At 40.3% G+C, this 25,088-nt stretch overlaps 1 protein-coding gene across 1 annotated transcript in view; it reads left to right on the top strand.

The window, feature by feature from the left end:
• The window catches only part of LOC125225883 (ADP-ribosylation factor 6), a 125,809-nt gene extending 101,010 nt beyond the window's left edge, over window positions 1–24,799 (top strand). Inside the window, exons 5-7 of the mRNA XM_048129764.1 lie at window positions 3,788–3,934; window positions 7,409–7,590; window positions 22,774–24,799. Of these exons, the coding sequence (XP_047985721.1) occupies window positions 3,788–3,934; window positions 7,409–7,551 (290 nt within the window). The 3' untranslated portion in view covers window positions 7,552–7,590; window positions 22,774–24,799. The remainder of the gene's footprint in view (window positions 1–3,787; window positions 3,935–7,408; window positions 7,591–22,773) is intronic.
• The last annotated feature ends 289 nt before the right edge of the window (window positions 24,800–25,088 follow it).

Raw genomic sequence — 25,088 nt, 5'->3', positions numbered from 1 at the left:
ATTTGTTAATTAAAGTCCAAATTGTCTATGACGGATGCGCGGCAAGGCATTCGAGGGGTTAAGGACTTTGCTCAATCAATTGTTTCATAGTTGGCAGGTGTCATCATATAATATAGTAATCTCACGAATGTTTATACATGTTCAGCACGTCGAGCTTTGACGTCGCTTGTATTACTCCCACCATCAACTTCGCGCACAATAGGCATATCTAGTAAAAAACTAGGTGTGCCAAATGATTTCGATTAGATTATGTTATTATTAAAACAAAAATAGTTGACGTAGTTCGGAAAGCGGCAAAGCTGAAGTGGGACTGGGCCGGTCATGTCTGCCGAATGCCGAACGAGCTATGGGCCAAGATTACCACAGAGTGGCAACTGGCAGCCCAGGCCAAAACTGGGACCCGGCAGACCACGTATGCGATGGCGGAACGAGTTGGGACTCCTTTTTGAAAGAGTGGCCGAGGACTGCAAAAATCCGGGAGGAATGGAAAAAGCGGAGGGAGGCCTTTGGCCAGCAGTGGGACATCGCAGGCTCTTAATAATAATAATATGCTAGCACAATCTTCACGTTTTAAAGTCATCCACCAAAATGTAAGGTCAATATGCGGCAAATCCGGGTTACTAGACTTATTATTAAACTCAGAAAAGCCCGATGTACTAGCTTGTAGTGAGACATGGTGCAAAAACTACGAAATCGAGCGAGTTAGGTTATGTGACTATCGGCTCGCAAACAGCTACTGTCGTAAAAACATAGCACACGGCGGCGTCGCGCTGTACACACGGGGCGATGTTGAATATCGGCCGCGAAATGACCTACAGACATTAGCTATCGAGTTTCATTTTGAATTATTTCATTCATATTCGAAATCATTCACTACCAAAAGGCACCTGATATTTTCAAAAGCTTTTACTGTACGCTATTGTGATAGATAAACAGTATTATACTTCCTGGTGTCACTTCCTCGATTCATCCGCACCTGCTCTGAATAAATCAACAGATTAGATGGACGCTCGTCTATAAATAAATATGACGTCTTAAAAAGTTTTCTATTAGGCAAACCGTTTAGAATGTTGTTTCTTTTAATAGCTTCACTATAATGCTTTTTTAAAAGTCTTAAACTCTAATAGTTATTTGTAATTACAAGGGGACAAAGTTGTTGTTTAACAGCACGTGCCAAAATTGAAACCCAAGCTAGCGAAAGATTCCATTATTGAACCGCGAGTGTAGCAAGTGCTTCAAAAAGTGGAATTTTGAGCGTAGCGAGGGTTTCAAGGCACGAAGGTTAAACAAACTTGCCGAGTGAAACACAAAATTTGTCACCACACCAACACGAACAAAATACAGACTACGAAACATAAAACTAAAACAAATCAATCGATTTATACAATATCTATGATTTAGAAACATCATGTACATACATGTCATTTTTACCAGCCATCTCAAGATATCAATTTAAAATTTGTATGAAATTACTTTGCACTCGTGTGGATAAAATGCAATTTTGCTATCTGTTCTCCAATAGCAAAGTAAGCCTTTACCAGTTGGTGTGGTGGAAAAGAATTGGTTCGACCAATCTGTAGTTTTAGTAAAGTCAAATTAGTTTGTGTCGGGAATTAAGGATATATTTTTTAATGTCCGACTGAAGTTTCTAGTCTGGCTTTAGCAGGTTCCAGCATACAAATGTTTCACCTGATTGAAGTCTTGATATCAGACAAAACTTCCGAATTCGGTCACGATGTATCTTAAAATAATACTTAGTTGCATAGCTTCCACCTTGCGATATTTTTCGGATTTGATTGACCAAAAACTGATTCTAACTAAACCTATGGAATCTGTTTTGACAAAAACCTTGTTTTGGTCAGAATCTCTGATCCGACTAATAGGGACAAAGTTTATCGGACAGTTACGAGTAGAGATGGGCCGAATATGGACTTTGCCGAATACGAATATTTGGCCGAACATTCGGTTCAGCTCTTACCGAACCGAACATTCGGCCGAATATTCGGTTACGCCATATTTTTAAAGCGAATGGTAAGATTAAAACTATGAAATGATTGATAATGTTTATACATACTACAACTATGTTCTTATGATTTAGTGGATAACTAAAACTTAGTTCAAACAACTGAACTCTTCTCAACTCTTAAACTACGGTTTTTTAACTTTTTAATAAAACAATAGTGTTTATATTTTGACGCATTTTTAGTAGTTCTTTAGAAAGCTACTAAAATAGGAGCTTATTATCCAATGGAATACGTAAGATCTTCATTAGTTATTTACTTTGTTTATTCGGTAAATATTCGGCAATGCAACCGAACTATTCGGCCGAATATGCCGAATACCGAATATTCGGCCCATCTCTAGTTACGAGTATTGTACACTTTCCCAAGTTGAGACTCATCTCGAAACTAGTTAGAATTCAGAATTAGGCCACCAGCCTTCATTTCCCACCAGCTAGCACACATCCTAGCACACGTCCGTTTAAGGGCTGAATTATTCAAGTGCACAGAATACAAGCCTACACTTTGTGAGCGTACTTTGCCAGTTCGTTCTAACTGCCACCTTAACTGGTTGCAATACGGTTCATGAGTAGTAAGGATATTGTGTCGCCTATGGTACTAAAAACTGATCGGTCAATACTGTTTCTTTCACATTGTAAGAGGATTAAAATCAGCCGTGAAATGCTTAACAATATGTTGGAACGAGGCTGTGTTGCCGTGACCTTTTTTAGGCGTTGGCGTAGATTAACACTTTCGAAACCGGGCTCTACGCGGCGCTACGACATTTTCGCTACATACGGGGAAATCCATGTAATCGGCTACGCTTCTACGAGCGGTGTACCCGACAGTCGGGTTCTTGGTAGCGAAAGTGTTAACCTCTTAAATTGTATTAAAAGTTAAAATAGGTCAAAATTTTCATTGATCATGTTTGAAATTCGATATTCTGACACATTACAGGCAGTTTCCCAACTTAGTTAAATGTTGAATACGAGTAAATGTAGCTTACAGAAAAAATTGCTGACCCTTGCGTTCGCATTGTTTACACATTATTTGATCCACTGGACCACTCTAGAACCCTGTCGTATTGACTTGACACTGTGCTTTATTTGCTATAAAATTCAGTTTGACTTTTACCACACCTCGGACACTGGCGATCAAATATATGAAAGAGGCCCGTTCCAGCACAGTCTAAGCTCGTGTAGGTGAACGCGTACTATGCTTGTATGAGTGAAATATAACAGGTCGACTGTTCACGTTTTTGTCAGGCGGTAACTGTGAGGTAACCGAGATGGGGTGGGCGGCACTATTCTAGAACCACTCGCTTCGCTCGTGGTTCAACTATAGAATCCTTTCACTTGCTCGTTTTTCAATTCTACAATCGGCGTTAAAATACAACTTTGCCCCCTTGTATAACAAATAACTATTGTTACTCGTATACTGTGCTTTTACTGTGAAGCACGCACCGATGAGTCTTTCGGAATTCATGTGCGAAATGTCATTTGAAATTTTGCCAGTCGCTTTTCGGTGGAGGAAAACATCCTGAGGAAACCGGACTAATTCCAATGGGGTCTAGTTTAATTTAATTTTGGAAGGTCAGATGGCAGTCGCTTTCGTAAAAACTAGTGCCTGAGCCAAATCTTGGGATTCGTTTCAAAGCGGACCCCAGGCTCCCATGAACCGTGGCAAATGCCGGGATAACGCAAGGATGAGTTCTACAGTGGCCTAGGATTCAAATTAGTTGACTGTAGCTTCGACACATATTTATGGTATTTTTGTACAATTTCCAGGCACTCAGGGTCTAATATTCGTAGTGGACTGCGCGGACCGCGACCGCATCGACGAGGCGCGCCAGGAGCTGCACCGGATCATCAACGACCGCGAGATGCGGGACGCCATCATACTCATCTTCGCCAACAAGCAAGACTTGCCAGACGGTAAGATATTACAACACTTAGCATAGACTTGTGGAACCAGACGGTCGTGCTTTTTGCAAGTTTATATTACTAAGTCCCGGTTTTTAAAAATAATTATGTGTAATAATCGTGAAAGTTTAAATCAGATATTACTGATATTACCACTATACCAAAACCATTTTTTTTTATACCACGTCGGTGGCAAACAGGTATACGGCCCGCCTTATGGAAAGTGGTCACCGTAACCTATGAACGCCTACAACTCAAGGGGTGTCACATGTAGTGCGGGGCGTTAACGGATAATTAGTATGAATGTATAGTCCCGTCTGGCAGAAAGCATGAAACTTGGCATGTATATAGCTTATAGGGTTATAAGAAAAAATAGAAGTAGAAACACGCCGAGGTGTCAATGTTTCCCCTCTTTCCCCCCACTTTTGTATCCCTGTTTTCAGTTTTTTTATATTTCCATGAAAACCGTAAAAGCTACAATAATAACGTCTAAGAGAAGTATATTCTCTATAAAATTTTCTACAATATTGTCTTTGGAAGTATATAGCTAGAACTTATAATTTTCAAACTATGCTCGTTTTCCCTTTGCCATATTTGTGTTTGGTGACCAGTAGGATAAGTAAGGCCAGCGACTTTGCACTTTTGCCTGTGGCGGTGCTGCTTGGCAAAATTGTTCCTTGGGTCAAACTGATCCGATTTAGCCCAATAGTCATGAAATCGCACGTGACTACTCCCCACAAAGAGAAGGGGAAGGGGCCGGTTCCCTCGATGAAATCTATGCAATACTTCTTCTTGCTCTTAGCGACTAGGGCAAATCGTATATCATTTCCGTGTAATGTAGGGACGTGTTAATCGTTTCTGAAAAAATCGTTGCACCTTTTCATACAAAAATAACGATTTTATAACAAAATAATGTTTTTTTATGTATTTAATTGTAACAGTTATGGCATTTACATATTTACAATTAAATCGTGGCAATTATCTCATCAATAAATAAAAAAAATGGGACAGGTTAGCCCAAAACCCAGTTCTGATGATGGGATCCTAGAGAAGTCAAGGGATCTCCTCAAATCTTAAAGGCATAGATATAGTGATTTTTGTGTTTTTATAAGAACAGCATGCATTTACGTTCAAAACAGTGACATTTGGTGCATTTCAACTGCTGATGGTGATCAGAACGGAACTCTTCAAATCTGAACGGCACACTTATGACTTTTGTATTTTTATAAGAACATCATGCATTTATGTTCAGAACAGTGAAATTTCGTGCAGTGGAACTGCTGGTGTTCATCAGAACGGAACTCCTCCAATCTGAACGGCACACTTGTAATGATTTTGGTACTTTTATAATAACATCATGCATTTACGTTCAGAACAGCGACATTTGATGCAGAGGAACTGCTGATGGGGAGCTGAGAGAGGAGTTCCTCAATCCTCAAATCAGAACGGCATACTTCTAGTGACTTTGGTATTTTTAAAAGAACAGCATGCATTTGATACGTTCAGAAATCTCCTAACAAGACGTTGTGGAGGAGTTCCGTTCTGATCATCGTCAGCAGTTCCACTGCATCAAATGTTACTGTTCTGAACTTAAATGCATGATGTTCTTATAAAAATACCAAAGTCATTATAAGTCTGCCGTTCAGATTTGAGGAGTTACGTTCTGGTGATCATCAGCAGTTCCACTGCACCAAATGTCACTATTCTGAACGTAAATGCATGTTGTTCTTATAAAAACACCAAAGTCACTATAAGTGTGCCGTTCAGATTTCAGGAGTTTCATTTTGATCGTCATCAGTTCTACTGCACCAAATGTCGTTGTTCTGCATGTAAAATTGTAAATGCATGATGTTCTTATAAAAATACCAAAGTCATTACAAGTCTGCCGTTCAGATTTAATGAGTTACGTTCTGATGATCATCAGCAGTTCCACGGCAACAAATGTCACTGTTCTGAACGTAAATGCATGCTGTTCTTATAAAAACACAAAAATCACTACATCTATGCCTTTAAGATTTGAGGAGATCCCTTGACTTCTCCAGAATCCCATCATCAGAACTGGGTTTTGGGCTAACCTGTCCTATTTTTTTATTTATTGATGAGATAATTGCCACGATTTAATTGTAAATGCCATAACTGTTACAATTAAATACATAAAAAAACATTATTTTGTTATAAAATCGTTATTTTTGTATGAAAAGGAGCAACGATTTTTTCAGAAACGATTAACACGTCCCTACATTACACGGAAATGATATACGATTTGCCCTAGTCGCTAAGAGCAAGAAGAAGTATTGCATAGATTTCATCGAGGGAACCGGCCCCTTCCCCTTCTCTTTGTGGGGAGTAGTCACGTGCGATTTCATGACTATTGGGCTAAATCGGATCAGTTTGACCCAAGGAACAATTTTGCCAAGCAGCATCGCCACAGGCAAAAGTGCAAAGTCGCTGGCCTTACTTATCCTACTGGTCACCAAACACAAATATGGCAAAGGGAAAATGAGCATAGTTTGAAAATTATAAGTTCTAGCTATATACTTCCAAAGACAATATTGTAGGGAATTTTATAGAGAATATACTTCTCTTAGACGTTATTATTGTAGCTTTTACGGTTTTCATGGAAATATAAAAAAACTGAAAACAGGGATACAAAAGTGGGGGGAAGGAGGGGAAACATTGACACCTCGGCGTGTTTCTACTTCTATTTTTTCTTATAACCCTATAAGCTACATACATGCCAAGTTTCATGCTTTCTGCCAGACGGGACTATACTATCTGGTTAAGAACTCGTACTAAACACACGTGTCAATGACACTACTCATCATTTTCATCAACTATCAGATGCTAATGGCGGAAAATGTGGTGCAAAAAACGAAGTTTGAAACCGCCTTATCTTCAGTGAGACAAGTCGGGGTTTCTTCGTAAGAGAAGAACTATACGGCACGGTTGGATGGATGGGAGCAGGTGCTCAAAAGTGTGTCCGAATAGGTAAAATTATATTAGACTGTATTTAGTAACACCATAGTCAATTAGCAAAGCAGAAAGCAAACCGAGACTGGAACCTCCGGTGGCATGAGTTTTCTCTCCCAAAAATGTGGCAGGTCGTGCCGCTGGCGAATCGGCTCCACAGTCATCAAACCCGTTATCTAAACAGCAATGTGTAAGGCACTGGTCCGATTGCGAGCTAGTAAGCTATGAGCTATCCGGCTATAAAAACGTACAAAAGATAAGCACTCCCGTGCATATAAAAGAGACACGGCCATTTTGATAGCTGGGCGAGTAACTATAAACATCGTAGTGTCTCTTTTAAGTCGTTTTTATAGCCGATAGCTCATAGCTTACTAGCTCGCGGTGGGACCAGTGCCTTAATCGTCTGCAATAGACGCAAAGGCCTGTGATGATGATGACTATGATGACTCAATTAGCATGACATACTCATGCACTCCTACGACAATCTCATAATAACCTAACCATTCTGAATTCCAGCAATGAAGCCCCACGAGATCCAAGAGAAGCTCGGGCTGACGCGCATCCGCGACCGCAACTGGTACGTGCAGCCGTCGTGCGCCACCACCGGCGACGGGCTGTACGAGGGGCTCACGTGGCTCACCAGCAACCACAAGTTATGAGCGCAGGAGTAGGCGGCCGAGCCACGCGAGGCTGCCACGGTAACGTCTACTATACATATTTACACTGTTTCATTCGATATGGGATTCTATTTTGGGGCGCTATGACATGAGCGCAAGAGTAGGCGACCAAGCCACGCAAGACTGCCACGGTTAGGAACTTATACGTTAACAATATATTATGGATATGTACATACATACAGTCACGCCTGTTTCCCAGAGGGGTAGGCTGAGATCACGGATTTCCATTTACTACGAACCTGATAAACCACTTTCGCTTCACACACTTTCATAACATTTCTCATACACGCTCATTATGAATATGTATAATGTGATATGGGGTTTTATTTTCGATCACTGACGTTTACTTGTAAGAGGGGCTCATGTGGCTTACCACTAAATGATGCCTGATGACCTAATTATTAACGAAAGTAATTACAACACTTGGAATGAGTACATTGACTCACTTACACCTCATCAAAACTTAGTTATTATTTGTGCCGTTTGTATATCCGAGGTCTTATATAGAGAGTACGTCGTAGACGTCGCATCGGACCGATAGATGGCGCCATCGTTCGTTGTAAGTCGCTCCGGCGTCACACCGCCGCGATGTTGGTAGTCCCGTTTTCCCCACCTGCAACATAAGGCTCCTACGCGCCCCGGCCCGCCACCAGCCACCCTCATTTTTTGTTTCGTCGAACGCCGAAGTGACCGGTTGTCGCGTATTCCGTTCGAACATTTTTACAGCATGGTGTCTCGAAATTAATCTTTTAGTTTCTATTTCCTTGTTACTCCTGGTCAAACCAGAGTTATTCGTGTTTTTATTTAAAAAGTGGCTTATAACGTTTCGGAATTATGAAATTTTTCAATTTCAATTTTCACCGTCAATTCTTTCTTCCCTTTTAATTTACGCTCGTTCTTCTTGAATAATGAGATATATTATGCCTCGCTAGCGATCATTATTCGTCTTTCGGGGTTCTCACGATAGAAATGAACGAGCGGTGCTTTATGATTCTACCCACTTTTTTGTAAGAAAGTTCCATGCTGCAAAAATCGTTACCGTTAATCAGTTTTCTTTTTAAACTATTCGCATTTCCGAGACTAAAGTAGGAAGTGTTATCCGCGTATTAAAAGTTTCGCGCGAGAATATAAGCGGTAACGTAGGTAAGTTGCTCCGCCGGGGACCACGTGCTCCGGGGACCACGTGCTTCGCGACCGCGTGCTGCGCGACCTGCGGGCTGCGGCGGCGGCGGCGGCGGCGGAGGGCGCGGTGGAGGAATACCGCGCTCCAAGGAGGTTTGAATTTCTCCGACGAATGGGTGAGCAGATTCATATTATTTTAGAAAGAACATGTTCGGTTTCCGATTCGGTGCGGAGGCCCCAAGCCACGTGTCGGCTGGCAACCCTGGCTGTCAAACGATAAGCAGCTGATTTTGCTAGGTCCCTTTGAAATAATTATTTTTAAGCATATTTTAAGTATTAATTAGTATTTAAAGCGTGAAATTAGTATATTTAACATTAAGTTTTGTATAAATATAAGTAGTGAAGTGCTTTAGTGACGTTTACAAGTGTCTTTGATGTCTCAGGTTTGTAGCCGTTATAGGTTATAAATTTGAAATATCTGTTCGCCTTTGTACACTTTCTGAGTCTTATTATCACTAGTTAGTACCGATTGTGTTTCTTTTTCAGTGTTAATCATTGTACAAGGCTAGAACAAGTGTAGGCATAGTGAAACGTCACTATTTCATGTAAGTAACCGCTGAGCTTGAGTAGGCAATTCCTTGCTTTGTTTTGTTTTTAATTCTTTTAAAAACCCATTTACAATGCAAACACGCAGAGCAGCTGCCGCCGCTGCAGCAGCGGCTCTCCAGCAGGAGCCTGAGAAGTGTGATAAGCTCCAACTTACCTTGCTGGAATTAAAACAATCCAAGGAGTTTAGTGCTCAATTGCTCAGTGAAAGAGAAGACAGTGAGAAGGAGCTATTATTGATAATTGATAAAAACGATAAGTTAAAAAAGGAACTGTGTACACTAGAGAGTGATTTTAATAATGTAAACTCGGAGCGGGCCCGGCTTCAGGAGACGGTTGACAGGTTTATGGAGTGTAATGCTGCATATGAACAGGCCCTGAAAGACATCGACTCATTGGAGAGAGCACTGCACGACGCCCACGAACACATCTACGAGCTACGGGAGGCCCAAAACCAAGCAGCTGCGGCACACACTCAGACCTTGTTCGAGGAACTGGTCCGGCCTGCATCTCAGTTGGTTACCGCAGCAATTGAAAACCCTTCAGTAACTACAGACTTAACCAATGATGCCACTACACCAAGGTTAGTAAATTGCAGCGGAAACAAACTAAAGAAGTATATAAAATTAAATAAACTGATCAAAAAAAATCAAAAGATGTCAAAAATTAATAAATTGTTTTTTAAAAAATTGAGATTTTGTAAAGTTAATATAAGTTTAGTAGATAAGTTAGATTTGTATACAGCTCAGTTAGAACACAGTAGATTACAGTATGAAACTGACACACAGGCATTAAAGTTAAAAATTCAAAGCCTAGAGGATTCAATAAAATCTTTAGATGTGATAAATGAGAGTTCAAAAAAAGTTATTAGTGAATATTCTTTAGCCATGGATGATTTAATATCCCAGATTAAGCATAATTCAGAGCGGTTTGAGTCGTTGACAAATGCCCAGGCATGTGCATGTAAGCAAGTGACTGGAGATTTGTCGACCAGTGCGCTTGACCCAAGCCTGTGTGACAGTTTACCGCAGGGGCAAATGAATGATAATGGCCCCTTCCACACTTCACAACAAAGCACACCTAAACCTAATGTTGTTATGTACTGTGATGAGATTGGGAGCAATATGAGCTCATTTTTAAATTTTTACTTAAAGGGACTTAGTACAATCAATAACTGTCTGCCTCATAGCAGCTTTGAAAATATCATTAAACAAATTTTAAACGACAGTAATATCAATAGTAAGACAACACTGCTTATCTTTATGGGGAATAGGGGTAATGTAAACAAAAATAATTTAGTAAAATATTATGAACAATTAAACTCATTGGCAGTGCAGTGCATGAAATTATTTTCTTTACATTCCCCTATTGTAACCAGATGTCAGAGGCAGAAAAAAAGAAAATAACACTAGACATAAGTTGAATGTAGCTTTATATAATCTTTGTACATATAGTAGTAAGGTTAGCATAATTGACACTAACAAATTTGTTAGTAAATACCATATACCTATGGTGTTTTTGACTAAAGGTAAATGTTACCTTTCAAATTATTATAAAAGACAAATAGCTTTATCGCTATCCTATTTATTTGACATTTCTGCCAAGAATTTGGCAGACAACTCTGCTCCTATTGAGCAGCAAAGTATGAACTTGGAATTGGTTCCAGTCATAACCAATGATTTAAACTAGCTTCTAAGACAAAAGATTCTGTCTCTGGCAATTTAATTTTAAGTAACTATAAGAATCAATACTGTGAGCAAGGAAAGTATATCCACCTGGTGCATCAAAATATTCAATGTATTAGAGGAAAAGATTTACAAATTGAACTATTCATGAACGAATTTTATGTAGACATTTTATGCATTACTGAACACTGGTTAAAAAACAATGAATTAATGCCTCAATTTAATAATCACCAGGTGGCAAGTTCGTTCACCAGACATAGTTCCATACATGGTGGGTCGTTAATTATAATAAATAGCCAGTTAAAATTTAAGGAACGTAAGGATATTGTTTCCATGTCTGTTGAACGGACTATAGAACTAAGTGCTGTAGAATTGGAGCAATTTATTGTTGTCTGTGTGTATAGGCCGCCATTAAGTAATTTTGAAACTTTTGAAAAAATTATGGAATCTGTGCTACTTAAAATATCATCTTCTAGTAAAAAAATACTTATATGCGGCGACTTTAATGTAAATATCTTGGAAAATTCAACAATAAGTATCAGATTGTTGAATCTTTTCAAATCATGTAATCTCAATCATATTTTTATGGAGCCTACTAGAGTGACTGCCACTAGTGCCACCTGTATAGATAATATTTTCACTGATATTTTTCCTACTACTAAAGATGTAATTAGCAACTTAGAATCAGACCATTTAGGCCAATTGATAGTATTTGAGACATTAAGGAAAAATACTTTGAGAAAACAAATAACTTTTGTACCAGTAACCTCCGACCGCGTGGAACGAATGAAGCAAAGTTTGGTTCAGGCGCTACCCTCCCTGTCTTCCGATATGAGTCCTAATAGTATGTATAATTCATTCTTTCACACTTTTCTGCAACATTATAATGCAATATTTACTTCAAAATCGGTCGTAGTTAGTGGTGCATCAGTTTTTAGTGAGTGGGCTACTGCAGAGTTACATCAACGAAGACGTGCATTGTATGCCTTGTATGAAGAACGGCGGTTTAATACGAGTGATGAATTTAAAGAACATGTTAAGCAATATTCGAAGAAGTTCAAGATAGATTGTCATATCGCTAAGCGAAATTATCTTAGTAATAAAATAAAAAATAGCTCTGACATTATTAAAGCAACGTGGAAAGTAATTAATGTGGAAACTGGTCGCTCGAAACACGCAGTAAAAGATATTAAACTGAATATTGATAACAAAATTATAGATTCCAATTTTGAAGTAGCAACAGAGTTCGAAAAATTTTTCACCGAGATACCAGCATTCACAACTAAGGATTTAAATTCATCACCCTTATCTGCCGTCACATTATTAGAGGAAAACGTTCCTGAGTGTTGTAGAGACCTTTATTTTGAACATGTTTGTACCTCAGATATAGTAAAGGCATTTAAATCAATTAATGTCAAAAAAACTAGTGACCTCTGGGGGTCTCCGTCCATGCCGTAAAATCCTTAGTTGAGGTTGTAGCGCCTGACTTAGCAGTTATATTCAACAACAGTGTTGACTGCGGCGAGTTTCCTGATCTAATGAAACATAGCAAAATAACTCCTTTATTTAAATCCGGCAGCCACTCTGACCCCACTAACTTTAGACCAATATCTGTGCTGCCAACTTTCAGTAAAATATTTGAAAAATTAGTTCTTTCTCAATTAGTACGACATTTTAACGTTAATAATTTAATGCATAATAAGCAATTTGGCTTCACACGGGGTCGCTCGACAACCGATGCTGGTGTTGAGCTAATTAAGCATATTTTCGATGCCTGGGAGGAGTCACAAGATGCTTTAGGTATCTTTTGTGATTTATCTAAGGCCTTCGACTGTGTTTGTCATGAAACATTGATCAGGAAACTACATTATTATGGAGTCAGAGGATCAGCACTAGATTTACTCAAGTCCTACTTAAATGGTAGAATACAAAGGGTAGATGTCAATGGACAGAGATCAACTGGGTCATTGGTCTCTATGGGTGTACCACAGGGATCAATATTGGGGCCTTTCCTGTTCCTTATCTACATAAATGACTTGCCATTCCTTGTAAAGACCCACCATGATATAGTATTGTTTGCAGACGACACCTCACTTATTTTCAAACTCAAACGACAGCAACAAGCTCACAGTGATGTAAACAATGCTATCTCTAAAGTAGTGAACTGGTTCAATGCTAATAATTTATTATTAAATGAAAAAAAGACTAAATGTATTAAGTTTGTCACTAATAGTAACGTAAGGAATGAGCAAACAAGTGTCGTTGTGAAGGATGAGGAATTAGAACTGGTAGATAGTACAGTTTTTCTTGGTATAACTTTAGATTCTAAACTTCAGTGGGGTCCCCATATTGTTAACCTCTCGAATAGACTTAGTTCTGCAGCTTTTGCAGTGAGCAAGATCCGTCAGTTAACAGACGTGAAAACAGCTCGATTAGTTTATTTTAGTTACTTTCACAGCATTATGTCATATGGTATTTTACTTTGGGGCAGTGCTTCAGAGATAAATACCATATTTATTCTGCAGAAGAGGGCTATTCGAGCAATATATAAAATGAACCATAGAGACTCACTTAGAGATAAATTTAAGGACATTAATATAATGACAGTGCATTGTCAATATATTTATGAGAATATTATGTATGTACATAAAAACATTTGTAATTTTAAGAAAAACTGTGATGTACATAATATAAATACTAGAAATAAACATAAACTCGCGGTGCCCTTCACACGGCTCTGTAAAATTAAAAAATCATTCATGGGTAATTGTGTTCGATTTTATAATAAACTTCCGAATCATATTACTGACTTGTCAATTAATAAATTTAAGAATCATGTAAAGCGTGTACTCATTTCCAAAGCTTATTATACAACACAAGACTACATGAATGATAAAACAACGTGGGATTAATTGTTATTCGAAATGGTTTCTTATTTTTACGTTTATTATTATTATTATTGTTGATGAAATTAATATTGTATTTTTTTGGACATTGGATTTTTCCTAGAAATATTCTAGACATGTATTTTTATATATACATATACCTAATTATATATTTTTTGTTTAACGATTATTTTTATATGAAATTGTATATTATAGACTCAATATTATTATGAACAATAATTTACAACAATAAATTGCTCTGATAATTAGGTTAGATTAAGATCATAATATATATGTAATGAACTATTCATAAGAGCTTGTAACTAGGCCTACATGAATAAAGATATTTTGAATTGAATTGAATTGAAGCTGTCCACCAGTATCGCTGGCCGCCACGCTTATGCTGGCGCCTCGATGGTGATGCAGAGCGTGCGTCTGCCTTGACAACGCCGCGAGCCTGCTGAAGCTGTCCACCAATATCGCTGGCCGCCACGCTTATGCTGGCGCCTCGATGGTGATGCAGAGCGTTCGTCTGCCGTGACAACGCCGCGATCCTGCTGAAGCTGTCCACCAGTATCGCTGGCCGCCACGCTTATGCTGGCGCCTCGATGGTGATGCAGAGCGTTCGTCTGCCGTGACAACGCCGCGATCCTGCTGAAGCTGTCCACCAGTATCGCTGGCCGCCACGCTTATGCTGGCGCCTCGATGGTGATGCAGAGCGTGCGTCTGCCTTGACAACGCCGAGAGCCTGCTGAAGCTGTCCACCAATATCGCTGGCCGCCACGCTTATGCTGGCGCCTCGATGGTGATGCAGAGCGTTCGTCTGCCGTGACAACGCCGCGATCCTGCTGAAGCTGTCCACCAGTATCGCTGGCCGCCACGCTTATGCTGGCGCCTCGATGGTGATGCAGAGCGTTCGTCTGCCATGACAACGCCGCGATCCTGCTGAAGCTGTCCACCAGTATCGCTGGCCGCCACGCTTATGCTGGCGCCTCGATGGTGATGCAGAGCGTGCGTCTGCCTTGACAACGCCGCGAGCCTGCTGAAGCTGTCCACCAATATCGCTGGCCGCCACGCTTATGCTGGCGCCTCGATGGTGATGCAGAGCGTTCGTCTGCCGTGACAACGCCGCGATCCTGCTGACTGTCCACCAGTATCGCTGGCCGCCACGGTTATGCTGGCGCCTCGATGGTAATGCAGAGCGTGCGTCAGCCCTGACAACGCCGCGATCCTGCTGTAGCTGTCCACCAGTATCGCTGGCCGCCACGCTTATGCTGGCGCCTCGATGGTGATGCAGCGAGCTCATCTGCCGTGACAACGCCGCGATCCTGCTGAAGCTGTCCACCAGTATCGCTGGCCGCCACGCTTATGCTGGCGCCTCGATGGTGATGCAGCGCGCTCATCTGCCGTGAAAACGCCGCGACCCTGCTGAAGCTGTCCACCAGTATCGCTGGCCGCCACGCTTATGCTGGCGCCTCGATGGTGATGCAGAGCGTTCGTCTGCCGTGACAAGCCTCAGTGGTGATGCGGAGCGTAATACTGTTAACCGCTGCACAGGCGTCGCAATCCTTCTGCTGCGTCTGCCGTGACATCGCCGCAAGCTACTTGAAGTTTTCCACCGGTGTCGTCGGCCGACACGCTGATGCTGGCGCCTTGATGTCGCCTCGATCGCACGAGGTAAGATTGCAGACGCGGCGACCTTCATCGCGCCACCGAGCGCAATACTGCGGCTGCCGCGAAGGCGTCGCTAATTTTCCTGCCGCGTCTGCCGTGACGACGCCGCGAACTCTGTTGATGCTGTTCACCGATGTAGCTGACTGTCATGCTGGCGCCGGTGCCTCCCGCGCTGACGGCGGCGACCTCGAGAGGGCCACCGAGCACGGTACTGCGTGACGCGACAGGGGCATCGAAGACGCCTTTCGAGCTGACGACGGCCGTCTCAATCTCACCGCCGAACGTAACATCGTCTGCTGCAGTGACAAGCTGGTAAGATTGCTGATGTGGTCCCTTGGTACTGCTAGCCGCCACGCTGATAACGCCCGTCGCGCCTAAGATGTCACGCTCACCGCGAGCACTGTCTTCCCCTACAATGGTGCCACGACCATATCCGGGCTCCGTCCGCTACGGTATCGTTGCAGACTCTGTTGCTGACCAGGCTGATACTGCCCTCCAATGTGACGCCGGGCGCCGCTATCAGCTGACATCCCGTACACTATGGTATCCACTCTTCTCTTTCCAGTTCCCGTGAAGTACTTCGACAGTATTTACACTCTATTTTGACCAATGACTCCTCCGTCGCCGAAGTGAGAACAGATAAATTCTAAAGATGCTACGTCCTAACGTGGCTTGGCCACCCATAGTTGAACGAGGTAAGACGTCAATAACCGGACGAGGAGCCGCACTGCTGCGAGGGTGTCCTGACGATGTTCGCGAGCTATCTAATCGGAGAGGCGCCTCGCGAGACGACCCTGTGATTCCTGTACGTCGCTCATTGTGTAGGTCAAAGACATCGTAAAGGTTTGCGGAATTAAAAAAAAAACTCTTTCAGAATGTCCAGATCTGAATTCGAGCCAGCGTGCTGCATCCTGAGCGTGCGTCTGTTTACCGGGCGGACACCAAAACCGATCGGTAATCTGGCCGCGGGGGTTCCAAGTACACGACGATTTCCCGGAGGCTTGTGGCGCCCCCTGTCCATTCGAGAGATTAACTTATTCGCCGAGCCTCTAATAAACAAATTGGGAAAAATAAACCCGCTTCGCCTTAGTGAACTTGAGATTCCAGCTCAAAGCGAAAGGGGCCAGGAACTCAGGAGGACTTCAGTAGTTATCATCTGGCTCGACTATACTGAATTAATATAGAGCTTGATTCGATCGTAGAACCTGATTTCATCAATTTCACAACTTTCGTAGTCTACAGAGGGAGGTTGGTTTCCAGCATTACCTCGTACAGCTGCCGATAGCTGTAGGCCAATCGCTCCTGTTTTGCTTGCATTTGCAGCCCGATAAGACCTTAAATAATCGGAATATTGTACAAAGTAAAGCTCTTCCGATGGAAAATAATCTTCAACAGGCGGTGGCGCTGGCGACTGAAGTGACATGCAGCCGGATTAAGGTTCGCATAGCACTATATGCTATGCACAGTTCGGTTGTATGTTATGTTATGCTGTACGATGGCAGGACTACATCTCTTCGGTTACGAGTAACTACGACAGTAACTGCTGACTCCAACAGACTGTCGTACGAGGTCAGTATGCACCCCCTGGGAGCCAAGTAAGTGACCTTCGGTGACCTCGCCTTCTTCTGCTTCGCCCGTCATCGTACCTCTTCGTCTGCGAGAGCCCTGCATTACGCCGTACAACGGTACGTATTAAGCCTCCGCCACACATAAAGCGCATTCCGCTTCGCTAACGCTACGCTATCAGCGCGCTGAATGCGCGCGCATTCCGCTCGCGTCCCGCGCGCGTTGCGCTCGCAATCCGCGCTCGTTAGTTCCCGCTAGTGCCCACTGGGCGCAACGCCAGCGTTTGTGCGGTGCACCGCCATTATTGCGCTCCGCCTACGCTCTCAAAGCGCGCATGTGTGGCGGTGTTTTAATTCACCCCTTGACCTGCTACCACGACGTGTTCAGCAACCACCAGCGATGCGACACGGACGTCACCTCTCAGTCTACACTGTCGACCTTCATTGCACGAAGTAGAAATCCGTCGCATCGGGTTTTGGATTAGGTAATGGATTACCCTAAGAGTCAATGACTGACTTGAAGAAATCGACTGATACCTCCGTCCAGTGTAGTAGCAATCGACAGCGCTCGTACTTTTCATCTTCTAGGCTAGTTTTACCGAGCGATCAGTATCCTCAAATGCCCTCACTAAAAAGAGTTCAGAGTTCAGGAGTCTCGCTTGTAACCGCGCTCGCTTGACGCGAAATAGTCTGATCGAAAATACCAGTATCGTAACAAATAGCCCTCGGGCGCGTGAGTGATGACCTTTTTCTGTGTTTGATATGGACGTAAGACGTTGGACTTTAAATAGTCATATCAAAGCTAATATTGATTTAGATAATTTTTACGAAGGGTTGACAAAAGCAGTATCAATTACGTTACCCTGCTACAGTACAAATAGTTACACTACTTTTACAGTTAATTTCCACACTTTGTGTCTGAAATTGGGTTTATAATAACCTGATAAAATAACGTGTCTGTTAATAATAAAAGTGTATCTAAGGTTTTTGTATCTTGTTCAAGTCAGCCTCGCCTACAATGTATAATAATGTCATTTCTCTAACTATTCGCTGACTAAAGCTAAACGTCATCACGAAAATCTCTTTAGGCGTTTCTGGCACCGAGATATTCGCGGATCGAAGGCGATTTCGACTGATACATCTATCAAATCGGTTCAACAACCGATTCACTTATTCTTCTATGCTATGCCAATAGGGCTACCAAAGGCTTGCGCGCCAGCTGACTCGCCACCAGGAGATATTAAACAGGTCTCTATATAAGACCTCGGATATACAAACGGCACAAATAATATAAAAATTTTACCTTCCAATAAAATTGTTATTATTTTGCCTGGTATATCCGAGGTCTGAGTGATGCCTTCCTGGTAGGCTTAATATACCGTCGGCACTTCTCCTCAACAATGAGGGTGGCTGGTGGCGGGCCGGGGCGCGTAGGAGCCTTATGTTGCAGGTGGGGAAAACGGGACTACCAACATCGCGGCGGTGTGACGCCGGAGCGACTTACAACGAACGATGGCGCCATCTATCGGTCCGATGCGACGTCTACGACGTACTCTCTATATAAGACCTCGGATATACCAGGCAAAATAATAACAATTTTATTGGAAGGTAAAATTTTTATATATTTCTTCACGTTAACATACGATCCCTGATTTTAAATTTCGCGCAACTTGAATATATAATAAGTAACAGTAAACGCAGTATTGATGTTTTAGTTTTAACAGAAGTGAATATTCACACTGAATGTCTGTCCTTGTATAGCATTCCTAACTACACTATGTATTCCAAATTAAGATGTAAACAAAGGGGTGGTGGTATAATCTTGTATGTGCATAACAAATATCATTTTGAACAACATCAAACACAGACCCATTACTTTGAAACAATAGTTGGCTGCCTGTATACAAACCCGAACCATAAAATAAACATATGTGCGGTATATAGGCCACCAGACACCGATAAGGCTAGTTTTGTGCAGGAATTGCATACTGTATTGGGCAGGTTCGATAAAAAAACTGAGTTACTATATACAGGTGACATTAACATCAATTTAAAATTAAATAATAATATATGTAACCACTACTTAAACTTAATGAGTGAGTTAGGATTGGTGTGTGGTATTACACAATATACACGGGTCGAAAAGAAAGGTAATTATATGTGTAGTTCCTGCATAGATCACGTGTTTGTGCGTTGCATAGATGGGAACCAGGCACAAACCTGTGTAGTGCATACCGCACCAGCTGATCATTACATAATAGGATGCGCGTGTGTGTGTCCGCCGCATGCGCCTGCCGGTACTTCATCGCGGCAGGAGCGGCGCACGCACACAGTTATAGACAACAGACGCGTGTTATCACTTATTAAATCTGTTGATTGGAGTGCGGGACTCGCTTATGAGTGCCCTGACCAGGTGGTAGATTTTATTGTTAGTACATTTCAACGTATTTATAAAGAATGCGAAATAGTGGTCAAATCAAAGTGCGGGTATGTAAGAAAATCATGTGAATGGGTAAATAGTAAAATTAAATATATGATTAATAGGCGAAATGAACTTTTTAAAATTTGGAAAAAGGACACAAATAATTTAAATAATAGAATAATATATAATAAATACCGGAACACTACTAATAAATATATAAATAAGATTAAAAACAGATTTTATTCAAATAAAATAAAGGCTAATTTTAAAAATACTAGAGCTATATGGGGTATAGTCAACGAGCTATGTGGAAATATTAGTAAATCAATAGAAGAGACGGTCCTAAGTGCTTTTAAGTGCCAAGAAAAATCACTGGCTTGTAACTTTGGTAAAGAATTTCAGCGTAACTTAGATTCAATAACACAAAAGTGCTACACACCAATCCTAACCGAATCTACATACTGCAACAAACCGGATGTAGTATTGAGATTAGGAAATATAACAAATGACGTGACTAATAAAATCATAAAGCAGCTTAACAAAAACAAGAGCCCGGGTTATGACGGAGTACGTGCAAAAGATCTGAGATATGTTGCAAATGAAATCACGCCTCTAATCACACACTTAATTAATACGTCCTTAAACTCTTGCACGTACCCAGATATTCTAAAAATAGGTACTATTCGGCCGGTGCATAAAAAGGGTTCCAAAACTGATTACAATAACTATAGACCCATCACAATACTTTCGTGCATTGACAAAATAGTTGAGCGTTATGTAGGCGACAAAATTAATTTATTTTTACAGCAAAACAATATTATTAACAATAAGCAATTTGGATTTCAAAGAAACAAAAGTACTCTTCAACTATTGGGGCAATTCTGCGACGAAATAAATGGGCATTTAAATGAACAGAGACATATATTAGTTATTTTTATTGATTTTAGCAAAGCCTTTGAAACTTTATTGTACAATACGTTATATGAAAAACTTGAACAGAACGGAATCCAAGGTCCACTTTTAAAATGGTTTAGAAGCTACCACAATAATAGGTTTACTACGGTTAGGCTAGGAAACTCTTACAGTGACATGATAAAAACTTCAAAAGGTACCGCCCAGGGCTCAATAATCGGCCCGACTGAATATATCCTATATGTCAATGACATGTGTAATACTGTCGGGGAACAATACCTATATCAGTTTGCCGATGACACATGCATAGTGGTTGCGGACAGGGATCTAAAGGCAGCTTCACATAAAATCCAAGATATATTTGACACAATTTGCAAATGGTCACACGACGTTGGCCTAATACTTAATGCAAACAAAACGAAAGCAATGCACATACATTCTTCACATAACAAACTTACATACGTTCCAGTTATTAAGGCACATACACACACTTGTCTACACAAACAACACTTAAACTGCGACTGCCCTACTATAGATTTTGTAAAAGAACATATGTACATTGGACTATTAATTGACTGTAGATTCAATTGGAAACCGCATATTGAATACGTATGCAATAAACTTAGATCTATACTAGGAAGGCTAACAATTTTGAGACATAAGATACCCTACAACACCTTGCGAATGTTATATCTAGCCTTAGCTGAATCAATAATACGATATGGACTCAACAGCTATGGAAGAACATAAAACTAATCTTGTCAAAATATATAACCTTCAAAAATCACTGCTCAAAACTATTGTTCCCAACAATATACAAATAAACAACAGCGACGGATATTCCCACCTTTTCCAATTTTGTAGTGTACTTCCTGTACAAAACTTGGTCAAATTGTCTGTGCTTAAAGAAGATTCCGTATCCGTAAAAATACCTGATTTAAATGAATACCATCGTAACCATAGGTTAAGAAACTTATCTAACTTACAACGATTTATAGTACCACAAATTAAAAATACCTATGGTATGAGAACCAACTATTATTTACTACCAAAAATATTAAACAGTCTTCCGAAACATATACAAGATAAATACCTAACCAATCCTACATCTATTAACGATATAAAAAAATACCTCTTATCTTCGAATAAGTATGAATATATTTTGTAAAATGTGAAATGTGTAAAATAAATACTGTAAAACTAATTATACTTAAATTAAATAGATAAGTCCGAACTCTAGCTGTAAACAAGCCATTTCTGGCTTAGCAGTTAAGTAACACGAAACTCTGCGCATAACTTAAGATTTAGTACTTTAATAAATAAAAAAAAAAAAAAAGTAACCACAAGTTATGAGCGCAGGAGTAGGCGGCCGAGCCACGCGAGGCTCCCACGGTAAGAACGTCTACTGTACATATTTACACTGTTTCATTTGATATGGGATTCTATTTTGGGGCGCTATGACATGAGCATGAGCGAAGGAGTAGGCGACCGTAACCTGAGGCTGCCATGGTAAGAACCTCATTTATCTAGTAAGAATATGTATACTCTTGAATTTTATATGGGATTTAATTTTGGGGCGGTAGGACAAGTAATGAGCGGAGGAGTAGGCGGCCATCTATCTAATACTATGTACATAATTTAATATGATATTTTGAGGCGCTAAGACTAGTTATGAGAGCAGGAGTGGGCGGCGAGCCACGCAAGATTGCCACGTAATCACTCTTGAATTTTATATGGGGTTTTATTTTGGGACACGGACGTGGATTAGTTTGTAAGATAAAAGATCGGGTATGGTGTAAGTGCACCGATTTGTTCATTTATGTTTTGTATTAGTTGACGTATTATAGTAAAAAGTAGGTAGTTAAGCCTTTTTTCCCCTATTCATCAAGATATGACTGACACAGCACAAATTTGCTAACTGCTACTCTGCGTTTCTACATTATTGTTCACATGGAGTTATATCTTGGGGAGCTGCACTATGGCACTGGTCCCACCGCGAGGTAGTAAGCTATGAGCTATCGGCTATAAAAACGAACAAAAGATAATCACTCCCTTGTAAATAAAAGAGACACGGCGATGTTTATAGTTACTCGCCCAGCGGTGAGCTATCAATATCGCCTTGTCTCTTTTATTTGCACGGGGTGCTTATCTTTTGTTCGTTTTTATAGCCGATAGCTCATAGCTTACTAGCTCGCGGTGGGACCAGTGCCTATAGAACATTATTCAAAATGATTCCTAATCTTGACAGATTTTTTTCTACAACTAGGTACAAACTGAAATAAAATAATACGGAAAACTTAAGAATCTAATATGTACTTATGTTTTAATTCCAGATGAGGATTTCGATGCCATTTAATTTAAGTATGCTGCCCGTGCCGTCGAATCTTGTAACTTCTCAAACCAGTGTCCAACGGGCCCCGTGCGTGAACACTCAGTGTGGTGCGACAAGACTGTCCCAAACAGCAAGGACTATTCAATTATTAGATATACAGATGTGCGTCGGAAAGTTTTCAAAGGTTTCCTAAGTTTTTGAGGAAAATTTCAGAATATATAAGTACCTATTGAAAAAAAGTTGTCAATAACAATGCAATTTTGATGTTCCAATTTTTAAATTTACAATACAATGAAATGGCAGGCATTTTTATAGACCTTCGCGTATCTGAAGATGTTTGGTTTTAAAGACAATGTGAAAATTTTGGAGTTTTGAAAATTTTCCGATGGAACATCAGTGATTAGATAGTTTGTGAACTTTCACAAAAAATGAGAAATCAATTATTCCATTATTTAATTAAATTAGAGGTTTGTTGTATCGATTGATTTATTTTTTTGTATGTTTATTTAAATTACTTAGAGTAAAGATTTTTTTATTAATTTAATGTACCTCCAATTTTGTATGATAGTATGGTAGAAATTCGAAGTTTTTAATGCATAGTAACCAAATGAATGTGGGTAGGTGAGCAATATGTGTATTACTTAAGTAATGCTACCACGCTGTGCAAGACGCTCTGAATGTTTTTGTATCTTGACTGTTGTCCTTTACAGTATTACATTATTTTTTTCCTGTTATCTGATGAACTAAATGATCAATCTTTAAACATTACTTTTCCGTTAGTCGCTTATATGTAAAACTAGCTTTTTCCCGCGGCGTCGCTCGCATTAGAAAAAGACAAAAAGTAGCCTATGTCACTCTCCATCTCTTCGACTATTTCCACTTACAAAATCACGTCAATTCGTCGCTCCGTTTTGTCGTGAAAGACGGACAAACAAACAGACACACACACTTTCCCATTTATAATATTAGTATGGGTTTAAGATTCGAAGACCCTTCATTATGAGATAACTCCGGCAGCCAAAAGTTGATGTGGGACTATTTGATAATTATTTATCACTAAACATCTTCTTCATCTGTTACCACGTTAATTACTGCATCAGGTCGATTCGACCCGACACGTACAACCAATTATATGTATTGGGCCGAATCGACCTGGTGCCGAAGGGAACATGTTAATCTTTATTATGATTTGATATTTTCTTACACTTTAGAGTGGCATTGAACCTTGAATTTCAGCTGAATAATTGTAGGAATCCATAATTATGTGAACACAATGCAATGCTTCTTAGATTATCTCACTGTAGTTAATAATTTAACTAATACTCGGTGCCTAGTATTAAAAACATTGTAGAATTATTATTTGGAATGAATATTTTTAACTGTAACTTTACTGATACTCTTTTTAAACTTTATTTTGGAGCATCCGAAATTCTAGTATGTAATTATAATAAATGTATAATTGTATATTGCCCTATTTAATGTTAACCCAAAACAGTCAAGGTATAAACACAAAATTGTTGTAAATCAATGTACATATTGATGTTTTACACAATGTATGTACATAACGAATATTATTCTTATCATCTTATAATTTCATGTTGATGTATTTTGTATAAAAAGTAACCAGGATAAACAGGCCCATTTGAACGACCACTTGACATAAAACTGATGTACAGACAATTACAAGAAACTCCACCTTATAGAAAAACGCAGTCAAAAAACTCTAGATCCTACTCATACTTTTGTGTTACTGCTGGAGAGTACGCTAGCCACAGCTCAACGCGCATGGGTCGGCAACGCGCAAGTCACACCTCTCGGAGTTGCAGGTTTCTATAGGCTATAGTCACTGCTTACCATGAGACAGGCCGTATGATAGTGTGACAATGACATAGTGTAAAAAAAATTTTTTTGTAAAAAAATTTTTTTTGTAAAAAAAAACCGGCACTGGACAGATTTCAATCAAACATGGCGAAGAACACTCCCTGGAGTGTTCTTCGTTAGTCGACTAACTCAGCTTTTAAACAAAACAAAAACTTAAATCGGTTCATCCGTTCGGGAGCTACGATGCCACAGACAGACAAACACGTCAAATTTATAACACCCCGTCGTTTTTGCGTTGGGGGTTAAAAAAAAAGAAAAATGTGTCAGTTTAGTATTAGGTGGTGGTTCAAATTGGCCGTTAGTGTAAGAATTATAAATAAATTTCATGGAGATGACAACTGAAGGAAGCAACGCATTTTGGTGTAATTGTAGCATAGGCTGGTCCATTTGCAGTAAGTTGTATATAATGCCCTATGAAATTAATGTAAACTGTAC

Source organism: Leguminivora glycinivorella, chromosome 4, assembly GCF_023078275.1.
Source record: "Leguminivora glycinivorella isolate SPB_JAAS2020 chromosome 4, LegGlyc_1.1, whole genome shotgun sequence".
NCBI classification, from domain to species: Eukaryota; Metazoa; Arthropoda; class Insecta; order Lepidoptera; family Tortricidae; genus Leguminivora; species Leguminivora glycinivorella.
The sequence above is the reverse complement of the archived record's forward strand: the minus strand, read 5'-3'. Positions and strand labels throughout refer to the sequence as shown.